Source organism: Macaca mulatta, chromosome Y (genome assembly GCF_049350105.2).
Source record: "Macaca mulatta isolate MMU2019108-1 chromosome Y, T2T-MMU8v2.0, whole genome shotgun sequence".
In the NCBI taxonomy this organism is placed as follows: domain Eukaryota; kingdom Metazoa; phylum Chordata; class Mammalia; order Primates; family Cercopithecidae; genus Macaca; species Macaca mulatta.
In genome coordinates, this window is record NC_133427.1 from 979858 (window position 1) to 1000860 (window position 21003).

Here is a 21003-nt window from a genome sequence, read left to right on the forward strand (position 1 = left end):
ACTCCTGACCTCAGGTGATCCGCCCACCTCGGCCTCCCCGCGGTGAGTCTCACTTTCCGACTGACTTCATTTTAAAATTTCCCTGTTCTGTGCACTTTCCCGTTTATCTGTTTTGCTATCAAACTGAAGAATCAACCACCCATGACTAAAGGTATTGCAAAAACCGTTCCTCCGACACTGACACGCACACTTCTGGGTGTCCAACTAAGCCAAGGTAAAAATAAAAAAATAGTCACATCAGGCAGACACAAAGGTGGAGGCAGCCCCGGGTAAGGCTGTGACATGTTTCAGAGACTGAATGTTTCCTTCCCCGGCTGCCTAGCAGATAAGATTTCAAGTTCACCCACAGCCCTGGGTGAACAGATCTCTTTCTTCATCTCCCGTTAATAATCTAGGTGATTTTCAGGCCGGATGCCGTGACTCACGCGTGTCATCCCAGCACTTTGGGAGGCCGAGGCAGGCGGATCCCATGAGGTCAGGAGTTTGAAACCAGCCTGGCCAACACGACTAAAAATACGAAAATTAGCCGGGCGTGGTGGCAGGTGCCTGTCCTCCCAGCTGCTCGGGAGGCTGAGGCAGGAGGATCGGTTGAACCCGGGAGGCGGAGGTTGCAGTGAGCCGAGATCACGCCACGGCACCCCAGCCTGGGCGACAGAGCGAGACTCCGACTCAAAAACAAACAAACAAACAAAAAGAAGGTAGGTGATTTTGAGCGTGAGTCAGCCATCCCTTGGCGAGAAGGTTTGGGGCGATGAGCTTGCGGTTGTGGTGAGGGCTGAGGGTTTCACAGAACAAACATTCTGGCTTTTGCCGAGTGTGACGCTTCACACTTTCGTTCTGTGGCGTTCCCAATCGCTGACGGCTCTCAGAAGAGCTATTTTGAGCCCCGGGCTGTGGGGTTTGCCTTCCAGGGTGGGGCCCACTTACTTGTAGTGGAAACTCAGGTTACTCCTGGGGTAGTGGCTGGCATTCCATGTCACCTGCACCGTTTCTAGATTAAAGTAGATGATCTGAATCTGTAGTCCTTCTCCTAGACACAGAGAGATGCAGGAAGTTCACTGTCAGGCAACTCTATTTTATTTTTTAATTTATCGTTGTTTTTGAGACAGAGTCTCTCTCTGTCGCCCAGGCTGGAGGGCAGTGCCGCGATCTCGGCTCACTGCAACCTTCACCTCCAGGGTTCAAGCGATTCTCCTGCCTCAGCCTCCTGAGTAGCTGGGATGGCAGGTGCCCGCCGCCACCCCCGGCTAATTTTTTGCTTTTTTAGTGGAGATGGGGTTTCATCATATTCAACAGGATGGTCTGCATCTCCTGACCTCATGATCCACCTGCCTCGGCCTCCCAAAGTGCTGGGATTACAGGCGTGAGCCACCGCGCCCGGCGAGGCAACTCTAAAAACAGCTGGAAACTGACAGCATAAAGCCAGCACTTTCGTCCTAAGAAGGAGATGCTGGTTTAAAAGGACAGAGATCTGGCCAGGCGTGGTGGCTCACCTCTGTCATCCCAGCACTTTGGGAGGCCGAGGCAGATGGATCATGAGGTCAGGAGATCGAGACCATCCTGGCCAACACGGAGAAACCCCGTCTCTACTAAAAATACAAAACGTTAGCCGGGCGTGGTGGTGGGCACCTGTAATCCCAGCTACTCGGGAGGCTGAGGCAGGAGAATCGCTTGAACCCGGGAGATGGAGGTTTCAGTGAGCCGAGATTGTGCCACTGCACTCCAGGCTGGGCGACAGAGTGAGACTCCGTCTCAAAAATAAATAAATAAATAAAAAATAAAAGAACAGAGGTCTGGCTGGGTGCAGTGGCTCATGCCTGTAATGCCAACACTTTGGAAGGCTGGGGCAGGTGGATCGCCTGAGGTCATGCGTTTAAGAGCAGCCCTGGCCAACATGGTGAAACCCCGTCTCTACTAAAACTACAAAAATTAGCCATGTGTGGTGGTGGGTGCCTGTAATCCCAGCTACTCAGGAGGCTGAGGCAGAAGAATCGCTTGAACCTGGGAGAAGGTTGCAGTGAGCCGAGATTGTGCCACTGCACTCCAGCCTGGGCGACAGAGCGAGATTCCGTCTCAAAAAATAATAACAAATAAAAAGTCAAAGGACAGAGAAAACCAAGGTTTGTGTGCACGGGTTACCTGTTAATTCCTTGAGCAAGAGCTGCAGAATACATAAAGGCTGGTCCAGAAGAGACGATGCCACCTTACATATCCACAGAAGATGTGTCATTGGATACACGATTGACGCTTATATCTGCACAAGCCACTAGTGGGTGGAACCTTACCCTTTGCAAAAACCTCAGAGACAAGTCAACAAGGGTACAATTATAGTTGCCTCTTTTTTTTTTTTTTTTTCGAGACAGAGTCTCACTCTGTTGCCCAGGCTGGAGTGCAGTGGTGCGATCTCAGCTCACTGCAACCTCCACCTCCCAGGTTCACACCATTCTCCTGCCTCAACCTGCTGAGTAGCTGGGACTACAGGTGCCCGCCACCACGCCTGGCTAATTTTTTGTGTTTTTAGGAGAGACAGGGTTTCACTGTGTTAGCCAGGATGGTCTCGATCTGCTGACCTCGTGATCCACCTGCCTCAGCCTCCCAAATCTCAGCTAGGATGACAGGCATGAGCCACCATGCCTGGCTGCTTTTGTTTGTTTTTGCAAAAGGTAATGTTTGCCCACTAGTGCCATGCACTGATACGAGCATCAGTCATGTATCCAGTGACACATCCCCTGTGGATACCTAAGGTGGCATCGGAAACTGTCCCCATTGATCCACCTGACTGTCTTTCTCAAAACACCATACACACTAACTTCAGAAATGGACCGGCTGGGTGCGGTGGCTCACACCTGTAATCTTAACATTTTGGGAGGCCGAGGTGGGTAGATCACCTGAGGTCAGGAGTTCAAGACCAGCCTGGCCGACATGGTGAAACCCCATCTCTATTAAAAACACAAAAAATGAGCTGGGCGTGGTGGCGGGCACCTGTAATCCCAGCTACCCAAGAGGCTGAGGCAGGAGAATGGCTTGAACCCAGGAGGCAGAAGTTGTAGTGAACCAAGATCGTGTCACTGCACTCCAGCCTGGGTGACACAGCAAGACTCCGTATCAAAATAAACTAAAATAAAATAAAATAACAGAAATGGACCAACTCTAAAGAACTATTTCTATCTTTGCTTGGAAGGTTGCTTAGACTTCAGTAGCTTCGACGTTTCAAGAGGTCTGGGTTTGTAATTCCGAACATGGAGAATAGGAATATTTTAGAATTCAGCAAACATGCAATGATATTTTGGATAATGGCAGCCAAGTCTCTCACTGTCAAAGAAGTGAGTTACAGGTTTGGAAAGACAGGCTACAGTGAACCTTATCATGTTGGGTTTTAAGTGGAGGTATCTGGAGGATAGATAGAGATAGACAGATAGATAGGTAAATAGATAGATAGATACATAGATATATAGATACATAGATACGTAGATACATAGTAATGTTAGATAGATAGAATTATATAGATGATGATAGAAATAGTTAGACAAACAGATAGACACAGATAGGTAGGGATTGATGGGTAGATGGATGAATCAATGGACAGGTGGGTGTATAGATGGAAGGCAAGTGGATGGGTGGGTGGATGGGTGACTGGATGCATGAATAAATGGATGAACAGATACATAGATGAATGGGTGGATGGGTGGATGGATGCATGGATAGATGGATATGTAGATGTGCACGTGGATGGGTGGATGGATGGATGGATGGATGGATGGATGGATGGATGGATGAGTGGATGAAAGTGTGGCTGAGTGCATAGGTGGATGGATGGTTTGACGGATGGGTGGATGGATGTATTGGTGGATGGATGGTGGATAGATGGATGGATGGATGGATGATGGATGTATGGTGGATGGATGGATGGATGGATGGATGGATAAGTGGATGAAAGTGTGGGTAGATAGGTGGGTGAATGAGTGAGTGGATGGATAGATAAATGGATGAACAGATAGGTGAGTGGGTGGGTGGATGGATGGATGGATATGTAGATGTGTACATGGATGGATGGATGGATGGATGGATGGATGGATGGATGGATGGATAAATGGATAAAAGTGTAGGTGAATGCATGGGTAGATGGATGGCTTGATGGGTGGGTGGATGGATGTGTTGGCATATGGATGGATGGATGGATGGATGGATGGATGATGGATGGATGGATGGATGATGGATGGATGGATGATGGATGGATGGATGGATGATGGATGGATGGATGATGGATGGATGGATGGATAGATGATGGATGGATGGATGGATGATGGGTGGATGGATGGATGGATGATGGGTGGATGGATGGATGGATGATGGGTGGATGGTGGATGGATGGATGGATGGATGGGTGGATGGATGATGGATGGATGATGGATGGATGGATGGGTGGATGGATGATGGATGGATGATGGATGGATGGATGGATGGATGATGGATGGATGGATGCATGGATGATGGATGGATGGATGGATGATGGATGGATGGATGGATGATGGATGGATGGATGGATGACGGGTGGATGGTGGATGGATGGGTGGTTGGATGGATGAAAGGATGGGTGGATGGAGGCTGGGTGGGTTGATGGGTGGATGGTGGAAGGGAGGATGGATGGATGGATGGATGGATGGATGGATAATAGATGGGTGGATGGTGGATGGATGGGTGGATGGAGGCTGGGTGGGTTGATGGGTGGGTGAATGTATGAGTGGATGGATAGTTTGATGGATGGGTGGATGGATATATTGGTGGATGGATCAATGAATAATAGATGGATGATGGATGGATGGATGATGAATGGGAAAAGATAGATGAGATAAATTGATGGATAGATTAACATGAATATATGTACTGATCAATCAATCATAGATAAACACACACACGCACACATACAGTTCCTAGTTCTGGCCACCGAAAGTGCATATAAGCAGAGGATATTCCAGGAGCAATAAATACAGTTATTATTCATGTATTTACTTATAAATACATTTCATCCCAGCTACTTGGGAAGCTGAGGCAGGAGAATTGCTTGAACCCAGGAGGTGGCGGTTGCAGTGAGCCGAGATCGTGCCACTGCCGTCCAGCCTGGGCGACAAGAGCGAGACTCCGTATCAAAGAAAAAAAAGAAAAGAAAAGAAAAAAGAAACTTTCACACTCATTGTTTAAGTTTTACAAAACAAACAGTGCCTGGTTGCAAAGGAAACCACAAACCAAAATAGGACAAGAAGAGGGCACTTAAATAAAGGATATTTCATGCAGGCCGGTGGTGAAAGCTTACCTGTTGCTACTTGCCCCAAAGCCATCCAGCTTCCCAGCAGAAAGACAGCAGCTCCCCACAGCAGAACCAACCGTCCCATGCCTGAAACAGGAGTGGAGAGTGAGGTCCTCAGGAACCTGCCACTAGCAGATCGCTCATGACTCATAAGCAGAGGTCACCCTCGATTTTCAAAAAGGCAGAAAGGAAATTAGGGAAATGATTACAGGCAGGAAGCACAGTGACGCTCGATTTTAAAAGATACACTTGTCAAACACACACACACACACACACACACACACACACACACACACAATCAATCCAGGGTCAGGATTACCACACACAGGGCTGAGCTGAGCCCTTCCCTTCCTTTCCTTCACCCTCCCCTCCCCCTCCACCTCCTTCCCCCCTCCCCTCCACCTATCCCTTCCCTCCCCTCTCTTCCCCTCCCCTTTCCCTCCCCTCCCCTCCCCCTTCATCTCCCCTCCCCTCCACCTCCTTCCCCCTCCCCTCCCCTCCCCCTTCATCGCCCCTCCCCTCCACCTCCTTCCCCCCTCCCCTCCCCTCCCCCTCATCTCCCCTCCCCTCCACCTCCTTCCCCCCTCCCCTCCCCTCCCCCTTCATCTCCCCTCCCCTCCACCTCCTTCCCCCCTCCCCTCCCCTCCCCCTTCATCTCCCCTCCCCTCTACCTCCTTCCCCCCTCCCCTCCCCCTTCATCTCCCCTCCCCTCCACCTCCTTCCCCCCTCCCCTCCCCTCCCCCTTCATCTCCCCTCCCCTCTACCTCCTTCCCCCCTCCCCTCCCCCTTCATCTCCCCTCCCCTCCACCTCCTTCCCCCTCCCCTCCCCTCCCCCTTCATCGCCCCTCCCCTCCACCTCCTTCCCCCCTCCCCCTCCCCCTTCCTCTCCCCTCCCCCTCCCCCTTCTTGCCCCCTCCCCTCCCCCTCCCCCTTCATCTCCCCTCCCCTCCACCTCCTTTCTCCCTCCCTTCCCCTCCCCCTCCCCGTTCCTCTCCCCTCCCCTCCACCTCCCCCTTCATCTCCCCTCCCCTCCACCTCCTTCCCCTCACCTCCCCTCCCCCACCCCTTCATCTCCCCTCCCCTCCACCTCCTTCCCCCCTCCCCTCCCCTCCCCCTTCATCTCCCCTCCCCTCCCCCTCCCCCTTCATCTCCCCTCCCCTCCACCTCCTTTCTCCCTCCCCTCCCCTCCACCTCCTTCCCCCTCCCCTCCCCTCCCCCTTCATCTCCCCTCCCCTCCACCTCCTTTCTCCCTCCCCTGCCCTCCCCCTTCCTCTCCCCTCCCCTCCCCTCCCCCTTCATCTCCCCTCCCCTCCCCTCCCCCTTCTTCTCCCCTCCCCTCCACCTCCTTCCCCTACCCCTCCACCTATCCCTTTCCTCCCATCTCCTCCCCACTCCCCTTCCCCTCCCCTTCCCCTCCCCACCCCCTTCCCCTCCTCTCTACCTCCTTCCCTCCTCCCTCCCCTCCACCTATCCCTTCCCTCCCCTCTCCTTCCCCCTCCCCTTCCCCTCACCTCCCCTCCCCCACCCCTTCCCCTCACCTCCCCTCCCCCACCCCTTCCCCTCACCTCCCCTCCCCCACCCCTTCCCCTCACCTCCCCTCCCCCACCCCTTCCCCTCACCTCCCCTCCCCCACCCCTTCCCCTCACCTCCCCTCCACCTCCTTTTCCCTTCCCCTCCCCTCCACCTATCCCTTCCCTCCCCTCCCCTCTCCCCTCCCATTTCCCCTCCCCCTTCCCCTCCCCTCCCCTCCACCTCATTCCCCCTTCCCTCCCCTCCACCTACCCCTTCCCTCTCCTCCCCTCCCCCTCCCCCCCTCCCTTTGCCTCCCCCTACCCCCTCCCCTCCCCTACCTTCCCTTCCTTTCCCTTTCTTTTCCTTTCTTCTTTCCGAGACAGAGTCTCAATCTGTCCCCCAGGCTGGAGTGCAGTGGCGCTATCTCAGCTCACGGCAACCTCTGCCTCCCGGGTTCAAGCGATTCTCCTGCCTCAGCCTCCCGAGTAGCTGGGATGACAGGCACCCACCACCACGCCTAGCTAATTTTTGTATTTTCAGTAGAGACAGGGTTTTGCCATGTTGGCCAGGCTGGTCTCAAACTTCTGACCTCAGCTGATCCGCCCACCTCAGCCGCTCAAAGTGCTGGGATGACAGGCGTCAGCCTCTGTGCCTGGCTTTTCTTTCCTTTTCTTTGAGACAGGGTCTCGGTCTGGCACCCATGCAGGAGTGCAGCGGTGCAATCAGGGCTCACCGTAGCCTCAAACACCTGGGCTCAAGCCATCCTCTTGCCTCAACCTCCCTCATAGCCAGGATTACAGATGCACGCCACCCACCCTGCTAATTTTTGTATTTTTAGTAGAGACAGGGTTTCACCACGTTGACCAGGCTGGTCTCAAACTCCTGTACTCAAGTGATCCACCCGCCTTGGCCTCCCAAAGTGCTGGGATTGTAGGCGTGAGCCACTGCACCTGGCCTGAGCTTTTCTTGAAAACATATCACAGACCAGCCTGGCCAACATGGGGAAACCCTGTCTCTACCAAAAAAATACATAAATAAATACAAACATTAGCTGGGCATGGTGGTGGGCGCCTGTAATCCCAGCTACTCGGGAGGCTGAGGCAGGAGAATCGCTTGAACCCGGGAGGCGGAGGTTGCCGTGAGCCAAGATCACGCCACCGCACTCCAGCCTGGGTGACAGAGCGAGACTCTGTCTCAAAAACCAACCACCAAAAAAGCATATGACAGGCTAACTTTCTAAGCCTGGGATTCTTGCTCTCTGCTGAACGATGGGACTCTTGGATGAGTGTACAATTGTGCGGTTCACCTTCGCCGTTGACCAGCTTCCCGGACCAAGGGACTCAGATTATAGCCATTGTCCTCGTAACACCATAAACGCTGGATGGTAGCACGTTGGATAGTAGCTGGGATTAGAGGCACCTGCCACCACCTGGCTAATTTTTTGTTTTTCTGGGTTTTTTTGTTTTTGTTTTTGTTTTTTTTTTTTGAGACGGAGTCTCGCTCTGTCACCCAGCCTGGAATGCAGTGTCACCATCTCAGCTCACTGCAAGCTCCACCTCCCGGGTTCACGCCATTCTCCTGCCTCAGCCTCCCAAGTAGCTGGGACCACAGGCGCCCACCACCACGCCCGGCTAATTTTTTGTATTTTTAGTAGGGTCGTGGTTTCACCCTGTTGGCCAGGATGGTCTCGAACTCCTCACCTCATGTGATCCGCCCGCCTCAGCCTCCCAGAGTGCTGGGATGACAGGTGTGAGCCACCGCGCCCGGCCTATTTTTCTGTTTTTTCGGTTTTTGTTTTTGTTTTGTTTATTTTTTTTTTTTTTGAGACAGAGTATTGCTCTTGTTGCCCAGGCTGGAATGCAGTGGCGCGATCTTGGCTCACTGCAACCTCCACCTCCCAGGTTCAAGGGATTCTCCTACCTCAGCCTCCTGAGTAGCTGGGACTACAGGCACCTGCCACCACGCCGGGATAATTTTTGTATTTTTAGTAGAGACGGGGTTTCGCCATGTGGGTCAAGATGGTCTCAAAGTCCTGACCTCAGGATATCCGCCCACCTCGGCCTTCCAAAATGTTGGGATGACAGGTATGAGCCACCGTGCCTGGCCACCGCTAATATTTCTGTCCACAGATGTGCTCTTGGCGGTTGGTGCCCAGTGATCCTTACTAAGAATGAAAATAGGCTGGGGCCGGGCGCGGTGGCTCAAGCCTGTAATCCCAGCACTTTGGGAGGCCGAGACGGGCGGATCGCGATGTCAGGAGATCAAGACCATCCTGGCTAACACGGTGAAACCCCATCTCTACTGAAAAATACGAAAAACTAGCCGGGCGAGGTGGCGGGCGCCTGTAGTCCCAGCTACTCGGGAGGCTGAGGCAGGAGAACGGTGTGAACCCGGGAGGCGGAGCTTGCAGTGAGCTGAGATCCAGTCACTGCACTCCAGCCTGGGCGACAGAGCGAGACTCCGTCTGAAAAAAAAAAAAAGAAAATAGGCTGGGCATGGTGGCTCATGCCTGTAATCCCAGCACTTTGGGAGGCCAAGGCGGGCGGATCACGAGGTCAGGAGATCGAGACCATCCTGGCTAACACGGTGAAACCCTGTCTCTACTAAAAATACAAAAATTAGCTGGGTGTGGCCGGGTGCAGGGGCTCATGCCTATAATCCCAGCACTTTGGGAGGCCGAGGTGGGTGGATCACGAGGTTAGGAGATTGAGACCATCCTGGCCAACACGGTGAAACCCCGTCTCTACTAAAAATACAAAAAATTAGCCGGGCGTGGTGGCGGGCACCTGTAGTCCCAGCTACTCTGGAGGCTGAGGCGGGAGAATGGCGTGAACCCGGGAGGTGGAGGTTGCAGTGAGCCGAGATCGCACCACTGCACTCCAGCCTGGGCGACAGAGCGAGAGTCCGTCTGAAAAAACTAGAAAAATTAGCCAGGCATGGTGGCGGGTGCCTGCAATCCCAGCTACTCGGGAGGCTGAGGCACGAGAATCTCTTGAACCCGGGAGGTGGAGGTTGCAGAGAGCTGAGATCGCGCCACTGCACTCCAGCCTGGTGACAGAGCCAGACTCCGTCTCAAACAAACAAACAAAGGAAAAGGAACCATCTTTGCCCAGGACCCTCCACAACTTCTTCTCCTACAGGTGTCAGAAGTGGCTTCATTCAATACTCACTCAAGATACAGTTCTGGAGGGTCTGATATCTCCCAGGCACTGGGGAGGTGACAATAATATGACCTGGCTCCGAGAGACAAAGCGACAATAGGCATAAAAGATTGAGCGTTGTTCGAATCTCAGCACCCAGTCAATGTCCACTGTGACTGCTGGATGATAGATGCTCTTATATCCAAAGCAGGCAAGTCTGCAGAGAAAGAGAGAAAGGAGGTTGGCCTAAAAACAGACAGGACTCTCTGCCCTCATGAAGAATGCGTTCTGTAGGAGGAGAGGAAGCTGAAATAAGTATGTATGCCCTGGACACGGTCATGGTGAGCGCTGGGAAAAAGAGAAGTGGCCGGGCGCAGTGGTTCACGCCTGTAATCCCAAGACTTTGGGAGGACGAGGTGAGTGGGTCACCTGAGATCAGGAGTTCAATACTGCCTGGACAATATAGTGAAACCCCATCTCTACTATAAATACAAAAAAAAAAAATGAGCCAGGCGTGGTGGCAGGTGCCTGTAATCCCAGCTACTCAGGAGGCTGAGGCAGGAGGATCACTTGAACCCAGGAGGTGGAGCTTGCAGTGAGCCGAGATCGCGCCCCTGTACTCCAGCCTGGGTGACAGAGTGAGACTCCCTCTCAAAAAAAAAAAAGAAGAGAAGCCAGGCGCGGTGGCTCACACCTGTAATCCCAGCACTTTGGGAGACCGAGGCAGGTGGATCACAAGGTCAGGAGTTTGAGACCAGCCTGGTCAATACGGTGAAACCCCGTCTCTATTAAAAATACAAAAATAAGCTGGGCACGGTGGCAGGAGCCTATAATCCCAGCTACTGGGGAGGCTGAGGCAGGAGAATCACTTGAACTCGGGAGGTGTAGGTTGCAGTGAGCCGAGATCGTGTGACTGCACCTCAAACTGGGTGACAGAGTGAGACACCATCTCAAAAAAAAAAAAAAAAAAAGAAAAAATAGAAAAGGAAAAGGGAAGTGGAGGGGGAGGAAGGGCAGAGGCAGAACTGTTCATTTCTGTGGTCAGGAAGGTTTTTGGATTGGGGACCTTCAGGCATAAAGGAAGAAGTCCCCAAAGCCAGCCTGGGCCTCTCCCTTACCCAGGGGTTCTCGATCTCTGCCCTAGTGATATTTTAGCTGGATAATTCTTGGTTGTGTGGGCCGTGCTATGCATCATAAGATGTTGAGCAGTATCTATGACGTCCAACCACTAAATGTCAGTAGCACCTCCCAGCTCTTGCTGTGACAACCAAAAATTCCACTGAGGTTGCCAAGTGTTCTTTGGGGGGCGAAATCACTCCTGATTGTAAATCACTGTCTTTCATTCATAGATAGATAGATAGATAGATAGATAGATAGATAGATAGATAGATGATAGATAGATAGTGGATTGATAGATAAATCGATAGATGATAGATACATAGATAGATAATGGATTGATAGATGAATAGATAGATGATTGATAGATAGATAGATGATAGATAGATAGATAGATAGCTAGATAATAGATAGATAGATAGATAGATAGATAGATAGATAGATAGATAGATAGAGCCGGGCATGGTGGCTCATGCCTGTAATCCCAGCACTTTGGGAGGCCGAGGTTGGCGGATCACAAGGTCAAGAGATCGAGACCATCCTGGCCAGCACGGTGAAAGCCTGTCTCTACTAAAAGTACAAAAATTAGTTTGGCATTGTGGTGGGCGCCTGTAATCCCAGCTATTCGGGAGGCTGAGGCAGGAGAATCGCTTGAACCCAGGAGGCGGAGGTTGCTGTGAGCTGAGATCACACCACTGCACTCCAGCCTGAGTGACAGAGTGAAACTGCATCTCAAAAAAATAGATAGATAGATAGATAGATAGATAGATAGATAGATAGATAGATAATACACATGATAGATAGACACATAGATAGATAGATAGATAGATAGATAGATAGATAGATAGATAGATAGCTGAACAGATGGATAAATTGTTACAGAGATGATAGATACATAGACAGATAGAAAGGTAGAAGAATAGATGAATAGAAACATAAATGGATAGATAATAGATACATAGAAAGATAGAAGAATGGCGGGGTAGATAGATGAATGAATGGATAAATAGATGGATATGTATATGGATGCATGGATAGATAGATAGATGAATGGTTAGATGATACATACTAGAGAGATGATAGAATGGATCACTAGATAGTTGAATAGATGGATAAATGATTAGATAGATGATAGATACATAGATAGATAAACAGATTAATGAATGAGTAGATAGATGATAGATAGATAGATAGATAGATAGATAGATAGATAGATAGACAGGATAAATAGATAGATTGATGAATAGATGCATAAATGGTTAGATAGATGATAGATACATAGAAAGGTAGAAGAATGGATGAATAGATAGATAAATAGATAGATACTAATTGATATGTAGATCAAAAGACAGAAGTATGGATGAATAGATGAATGGGTAGATAGATGAATGATAGATAGAGAGAAAGAACACAAAGAGAATTTCTCACACTAAGTGAGAGTTTCTCAACCTTGAAGCAATTTCCATTCAGGATATTTTCATCCACATCGTTCTCTGCTGTGAGGCCCGTCCTGTGCATTGGGGGATGTGGAGCAAATCTCTAGACTATATGCAGTAAATATCAGCAGTATCCCCCACCAAGTCATGACAAGCAAAAAAACGTCTCCGTCCTTTTCCAGATGTCCACATCCCAACCCTGCACTCCAGAGACCTCCCTTCCTCTCTCTTCCCAACCCTCCATTGTCCACAACGCCCCAGGGTGACTGGAGCTCCCAGCTCTTCTCCACTTGCCTTCTGGGAGCTGTGATTTCAGGCATTTTACATATGAAGAGGAGAGAATTGTAGGCTGATAACGAGGGGAGATGTGGAGGGCCACAGAGGCCAATCTGAAGTCAAAGAAGACAACCAGGGTTCACCTTGGCTCTTCTGAGACTCAGGAATTGTCATCCGGAGACATAGGTCTTTGACGGACCCAGAAACATGTGGTTCCTGAAAATGGATTATTACAGCTACTCAGCTCAATTAAATTAATAAAAGGAATATTTGCTCTTCGGGGTAACCCATGATGCTTGAGGAGAACTTGGAACACACCCAGTTCTCTTGCACCTCCTTGTCAATTACTAAGCATGTTTCCCCCAGGCTTCATAGCTCCTTCCTCTGAAACGCAGAAACATGGATCCAGAACATTCTAGATGGCTCTGGGAAAACCATGACTCTGGGAAGGATGATACCACGGGAAAAACACGTTTGCTGGAGTTAGGAGAGCGAGATGAAATGCCAGGTGTTTGTTTGTTTGTTTGTTTTTGAGATGGAGTCTCGCTCTGTCACCCAAGCTGGAGTGCAGTGGCTCAATCTTGGCTCACTGCAACGTCCACCTCCTGGGTTCAAGCAATTATCCTGCCTCAGCCTCCCAAGTAGCTGGGATTACAGGCACCCACCACCACCCCAGCTAATTTTTGTGTTTTTAGTAGAGACAGGGTTTCACTATGTTGGCCAGGCTGGTCTCAAACTCCCGACCTCAGGTGACTCCACCCACCTCAGCCTCCTAAAGTGCTGGGATGACAGGCATGAGCCATCATGCCCGGTGGCCAGGTGTTATATATAAAGTTTCGGTGCCACAAAAGGAATAACACTCAAATATAAAATTTTCTTTTTAATTTTCAGCAAGGCAAGGTACTTCTATAAAAGGCTGCACCCTTACAGATGGAAAAATGGCCAGTGCACACTCGAACAAAGGAGGGGAAGGGGTTCTTATCCCTGACGCATGTGGTCCCTGTTGTTGTGTCCTTCCCCTATTGGCTAGGGTTAGACCGCACAGGCTAAACTAATTCCGATTGGCTAATTTAAAGAGTGACGGGGTCAGTGCTTTGGTGGGAGTCAGGGCAGAGCAGGTAGCAGGTAATTGGGATGAGTCAGGGTGGAGCAGGTGGTGGAAAAAGGTTGCTTTACAAGGAAGTTAAGTTTCAAAGTAGAAGGCAAACAATTGAACATACTGACATATTAACTCTTTGAAAGGAAACTTAGAACTCCTATCGAACACAGGGAAATTCTTCAGCCACTTCAGTGCTCTGGCTCTTCCCTTTACAAGGAGATACGTTTGGGAGCGTTAAGGTCTGAAGGGGCAGGCAAAGCACGTCTTTCCTTCTGGACTCCAGAGTGGAAACTTATTCTATGTAGGTTCTGAAGGTCATCCTTGTCTGTCATGCAGATGACACAGACCCACCTGCCCCACTTCCTGTTTCTTCATCATCTCTATCCCAAACCACAAACCAATATTGTGTTGTTTGTGTTTCACAATAGCAGGCATGGACCATGAGTAAGCTGGGAGGAAAACGGGAGGATGGCAGCCATCAAACATCTCTTCGGATGCAGCTCAACATGGAACCGCTACTCTAAGAAGACCTTTGTAATTTCTTCCATAGATTGCTTTTTACTAATCCTGAGTGACGGGATTGTTTTGGTTATCAATTGACATGTGACACATTAACCTGGAAACGTAGAGGCATGGAGGAACTCCAACTTGTTGTTACGTGGTGTGATTCTGAGGGCTGGCAGGGCTCAGCTGGGAGGTTCTTCTGCTCTACATGGTGTTGACTGGGGCTGGAGGGAACTTGTGGATTGACTGGGCAGGTGTGTTCTAGTTGGTTCAATCACGTGTCTTGTAGCTGTGCTGAAGTTCAGCTGAGGGCTTGACTTGGGATGTATCTATCTGCTGGCTTAATGGATCCAGAACATTCTAGATGGCTCATTCACATACCTGGAAGTTGGGCTGTGTGTCAGCTGACTTGTGCTGTGTGTATCTGCAGGCTTAATGGATCCAGAACATTCTAGATGATTCCATCACGTACCTGGAAGCTGGGCTGCATGTCAGCTGACTTGGGCTGTGTGTATCTGCAGGCTTAATGGATCCAGAACATTCTAGATGATTCTGTCACATACCTGGAAGCTGGGCTGCATGTCAGCTGACTTGGGCTGTCCCTATCTGCTGGATTAATAGATCTAGAAAATTCTAGATAGTTCCTTCTAGAACATTCTAGATGATTCCTTCACATACCTGGAAGTTGGGCTGCATGTCAGCTGACTTGGGCTGTGCCTATCTGCTGGCTTAATAGATCCAGAACATTCTAGATGGCTCACTCACATACCTGGAAGCTGGGCTGCATGTCAGCTGACTTGGACTGTCCCTATCTGCTGGCTTAATAGATCCAGAACATTCTAGATGGTTCCTTCACATACCTGGACTGCATGTCAGCTGATTTGGGCTGTGCCTATCTGCTGGCTGAATAGATCTAGAATATTCTAGATGTCTCCTTCACATACCTGGAAGCTGGGCTGAATGTCATCTGATAGTGCTTGACTTAGGCCATGTCTATCTACAAACTTAATAGGTCCAGAACATTCTCAAGGGCCCATTCATTTGGAAGCTCACCTGGAGGCTGAGTGAAAAGTCAGCTGAGAACTTGACTTGGGCCCTATCTATCTGCAAACTTAATAGATTCAGAACATTCTCAGTGGCCCATCGATTTGGAAGCTCACCTGGAAGCTGGGCAGAAGGTCAGCTGAGAGCTAGACTAGGGCTCTATCCATCTATGTGCAGACTTACTCGGTGCGGAACCTTCTAGATGGTTGACTTACGTTATGTGGAAGCTGGGCTGACAGTCCGCCCATTTGTGCTGGAAGGCTGATAGAACCAGAACATTCTAGATTTCCACCACATTGTGTTGGCCAAAGCAAACCATGGGTTAGCCCAGATTCAGTGGGAGGCAAAGTGTACTCCAGCTCTCCTGGGGGTTGGGGAAAAGGCTCTGTGAAGCATTTGCACCCACCTTGCTTTCTCCACAATAGGCATCTCCGTTTATTAAAGTCTACTGGCCTGGCACGGTGGCTCATGCCTGTCATCCCAGCACTTTGGGAGGCCGAGGCAGGCGGATCACAAGGTCAGGAGTTCGAGACCAGCCTGGCCAACATGGTGAAACCCCATCTCTACTAAAAATACAAAAAATTAGCCCAGGCCGGGCGCGGTGGCTCAACGCTGTAATCCCAGCACTTTGGGAGGCCGAGGCGGGTGGATCACGAGGTCAGGAGATCGAGACCATCCTGGCTAACATGGTGAAACCCCGTCTCTACTAAAAATACAAAAAACTAGCCGGGCGTGGTGGCGGGCGCCTGTAGTCCCAGCTACTCGGAGGCTGAGGCAGGAGAATGGCGTAAACCCAGGAGGCGGAGCTTGCAGTGAGCCGAGATCACGCCACTGCACTCCAGCCTGGGTGACACAGCGAGACTCCGTCTCAAAAAAAAAAAAAAAAAAAAAAAAAATTAGCCCGACATGGTGGAGGGGGGGCGCCTGTAGTCCCAGCTACTCGGGAGGCTGAGACAGGAGAATCACTTGAACCCAGGAGACGGAGGTTGCAGTGAGCCGAGATCGCACCACTGCACGCTAGGCTGGGCAACAGAGCAAGACTCTGTCTCAAAAAAAGTAATAAATAAACATTTTTTAAAAATAAAATACAGGCTAGTGTTACTTCAAAAAGGAAAAAAAAAAAAACTTGGCTCTTAGCATTAATTCAAGATCCTAAGGGCAATGCGTTAACCGTAATGTTAGACACTTTCTGTATTGAATTGAGTCAACATGTATATTGTGAGGTGATCTCTGATCTCTAGTCTAGCTGTTTTCTATAATCGTGAAAAGAAAGAGGGGCTCGCTGCCGGGAGCAATGTGGTTTGCTATCAGATTAATTGCTGAGCCGAAGCCAGTGGACTCCACCTTGCTGTGATGATTCCCCAGCCCTCCCGACTGTCCATTGTCCCCAACACCCCAGGGTCACTGGAGCTTCCAGCTCTTTCTTCTCCAGTTGCCTTCTGGGAGCTGTCATGTCAGGACTTTTACACAGGAAGCAGAGACAATTGTAGGCTGATAACGAGGGGAGACGTGGCAGGCCACAGAGGCCAATCTGAAGTCAAAGAAGACAACCAGGGTTCACCTTGGCTCTTTTGAGACTCAGGAATTGTAGTTTGGAGACATGGATCTTTCATGGACACAGAAACATGTGGTTCCTGAAAACAGATTATTACAGCTACTCGGTTCAATTCAATGTAAAAAGGGAGTATTTGCTGTTAGAGGGAACCCTAACCAAAGTGTTTCGCCACTCCGGCACAGGGAATGGCTATGTGCATAGTACTGCAGTGTTTTTTTAAATTTAATTTAATTTAATTTTGTTTTATTTTGTTTTATTTTATTTTATTTTATTTTATTTTATTTTATTTTATATTTTATTTTTTGAGGCAGAGTCTCACTCTGTCACCCAGGCTAGAGTGCAAGGTGCGATCTCGGCTCACTACAACCTCCACCTCCCGGATTCAAGCGATTCTCCTGCCTCAGCCTCCCGACTAGCTGGGATTACAGGCGCCCGCCACCACGCCTGGCTAACTTTTGTATTTTTGGTAGAGACAGGGTTTCACCATGATGGCCAGGCTTGTCTCGAACTCCCGACCCCATGATCCACCCGCCTCGGCCTCCCAAAGTGCTGGGATGACAGGCGTGAACCGCCATGCCCGGCCACAGCAGTGTTTTATAGCACAGAATAATGTGAGGAGTCCGTTGTGATTTCATTTGTTTGAGGCAAGGTTGGATTTTGATCCAGAGCCTTTTAGGCTGTAGAGAGAGCTGGCTTCAGACACTGCATGAGTAGAACAGGGTAGGGGGTTGTACATGCCAGAGAGAAGGACACCTGTTACCCACCTTGTCCACGATGGTTTATGTTATGGCTATGCCTGTCCACCCCGCTCTCTGAGGACAGGTCAGTGGAGACCATGGTAATGGGGTAGGAACCTGTGGTCAATGCCGACATCACAAGCAACAGAAAACTGTTGGGCAGGTGCGGTGTCTCACGCCTGTCATCCCAGCACTTTGGGAGGCTGAGGCGGGTGGGTCACCTGAGGTCAGGGGTTTGAGACCGGCCTGGCCAACATGGTGAAACCCCGTCTTTACTAAAAATATAAAAAATTAGCCGGGTGTGGTGGCACACACCTGTAATCTCAGCTACTCGGGAGGCTGAGGCAGGAGAATCACTTGAACCCAGGAGGCAGAGCTTGCAGTGAGCCGAGATCGCACCACTGCACTCCAGCCTGGGCGACAGAGCAAGACACTATCTCAATTAAAAAAAAAAAAAAAAAAAAAGCCGAGCGTGGTGGCTTAAGCCTGTAATCCAGCACTTTGGGAGGCCAAGGCAGGCAGATCACGAGATCAGGAGATCGAGACCAGCCTGGCCAACATGGTGAAACCCCGTCTCTACCAAAAATATAAAGAATTGACCGGGTGTGGTGGCAGGTGCCTGTAATTCCAGCTACTCGGGAGGCTGACGCAGCAGAATTGCTTGAACCCAGGAGGCAGAGCTTGCAGTGAGCCGAGATCGCACCACTGCACTCCAGCCTGGGCGACAGAGCAAGACACCATCTCAATTTAAAAAAAAAAAAAAAAAAAGGCTGGGCCTGATGGCTCACGCCTGTAATCCCAGCACTTTGGGAGGCCGAGGCGGGCAGATCACGAGGTCAGGAGATCGAGACCAGCCTGGCCAACATGGTGAAACCCCATCTCTACTAAAAATATGAAGAATTAACCAGGTGTGGTGGCAGGTGCCTGTAATACCAGCTACTCGGGAGGCTGAGGCAGCAGAATCGCTTGAACTCAGGAGGCAGAGCTTGCAGTCAGCCAAGATCACACCGCTGCACTCCAGCCTGGGTGATAGAGCAAGACACCATCTCAATTAAAAAAACAAAAAAAACAAAAAAAAAAGGCTGGGCCTGGTGGCTCAGGCCTGTAATCCCAGCACTCTGGGAGGCCGAGGCGGGCAGATCACGAGATCAGGAGATCGAGACCAGCCTGGCCAACACGGTGAAACCGTGTCTCTACTAAAAATACAAAAAATTAGCCAGGCATGGTGGCACATGCCTGTAGTCCCAGCTACTCGGGAGGCCGAGGCAGGTGGATCACGAGCTCAGGAGATCAAGACCAGCCTGGCCAACATGGTGAAACCCCGTCTCTACTAAAAAATACAAAAAATTAGCCAGGCATGGTGGCACATGCCGGTAGTCCTCAGCTACTAGGGAGACTGAAGCAGGAGAATTGCTTGAACCCGGGAGGCAGAGGTTGCAGTGAGCCGAAATGGCACCATTGCACTCCAGCCTGGGTGACAGAGTGAGACTCTGTCTCAAAAAAAAATAATAATAAAATAAAATAAGAAAACACTAATCTTCTTTAAGTGCATACATTTTTTCCAGGTGGAATAATTACAACACTGACCACAAGGGATGACCTTCTTGAGTAATGTTCCCTAAATAAATAACTAAGTGTTAGAAAGGGGGGGTTAAAGGGCAGCTGCGGTTGACTCTGTCTCAAGTTTCTGGCTTCCAGCATTCAGACTCACCCCACCCCCTACCCCAGTCTTCCTTCTCACGGAAATATCAAGAAGGAATATAGTTGGTGACAAGTGGTCAGGGTATACATGGGAGACATGAGCCTAATGAAATATAGGCCGGTCACATTGGCTCACACCTGTAATCCCAGCACTTTGGGCGGCTGAGGCAGGTGCATCACCTGAGATCAGGAGTTCGAGACCAGCCTGGCCAACATGGTGAAACCCCGTCTCTACTAAAAATACAAATATTAGCCAGGCATGGTGGTGGGCACCTGTGATCCAAGCTACTCGGGAGGCTGAGACAGGAGAATCACTTGAACTGGGGAGGCGGAGGTTGCGGTGAGCTGAGATCGCGCCATTGCACTCCAGTCTGGGCAACAAGAGTGAAACTCCATCTCAAAATAATAATAAAAATAAAATTTAAAAAAATACAATTCGGCCGGGCGCGGTGGCTCAAGCCTGTAATCCCAGCACTTTGTGAGGCCAAGGTGAGCGGAGGAGATCGAGAGACAAGGTCAGGAGATCGAGACCATCCTAGCTAAGATGGTGAAACACCATCTCTAATAAAAATACAAAAAATTAGCCAGGCACAGTGGCACATGCCTGTAGTCTGAGCTACTCAGGAGGCTGAGGCAGGAGAATTGCTTGAACCTGGGAGGCAGAGGTTGCAGTGAGCTGAGATTGCACCACTGCACTCCAGACTGGGTGACGGACCAAGTCTCCATCTCAAAAAAAAAAAAAAAAAAGATTCAATGAAGAGAGCACTTTTAATTTGTGATATGAGAAAGTGTCATTACATGACATTACAACTTAAAGCCTGGTTGCATGGAGACCAAAATTAACAAATAATACAGTAATGAAGACTGATATATTTGAACTCCATCAGTCTGGGTCTACACCTCCCAGGAGCTTGGTATATCTACTCTGTTTCTGACACAGGGAGGCTAAAAGTTGGCAGAATAAATAAATTGATATATGAGCCAGGTGTGGTGGCTCACACCTGTAAAACCAGCATTTTGGGAGGCTGAGGCTGGTGGATCATTTGAGGTTTGGAGTTCGAAACCATCCTGGCCAACATGATGAAACCCCGTCTCTACTAAAAATACAAAAATTAGTCATCCCAGCTACTTGGGAGACTGAGGCAGGAGAATTACTTGAACCCAGGAGAGAGAGGTTGCAGTGAGCCAAGACTGCAATTTTGCACTGCAGCCTGGGCAATAGAGTGAGAATCCATCTCAAATAATAATAATAATACATAAATAAATTGTTATATGGATGGTTAGATGGGGGGTGGAGGGAGGAAGGAGTAGATGAATGGATGGATAGATGAATGGACAGATTGATGGATGGATGGGTAGATGGATAGGTAGATGAATGAATGGATGGATGAATGATGGTTGGATGGATGAATGGATGGATAGATGACTGAGTAGATGAATGGATGGGTTGGTGGATGGATGGATGGATGGATGATGGATGAGTGGGTGGATGAATGGATAAATGTATGAGTGGATGGATGGATGGATGGTTAGATGGGTTGGTGGATGAATAGATGGGTTGGTGGGTGGGTGGATGGA

General features: G+C 49.8%; 1 protein-coding gene across 1 annotated transcript in view; it reads right to left on the minus strand.

Annotated features, from left to right (window-relative positions):
• The window catches only part of LOC106995742 (cytokine receptor-like factor 2), a 28098-nt gene extending 22557 nt beyond the window's left edge, over positions 1-5541 (minus strand). Inside the window, exons 1-2 of the mRNA XM_028841970.2 lie at positions 5312-5541; positions 928-1030 (exon numbers count right to left, since the gene is read on the minus strand). Coding sequence (XP_028697803.2) covers positions 928-1030; positions 5312-5456 — 248 coding nt within the window. The 5' untranslated portion in view covers positions 5457-5541. The remainder of the gene's footprint in view (positions 1-927; positions 1031-5311) is intronic.
• Between the last annotated feature and the right edge of the window lie 15462 nt (positions 5542-21003).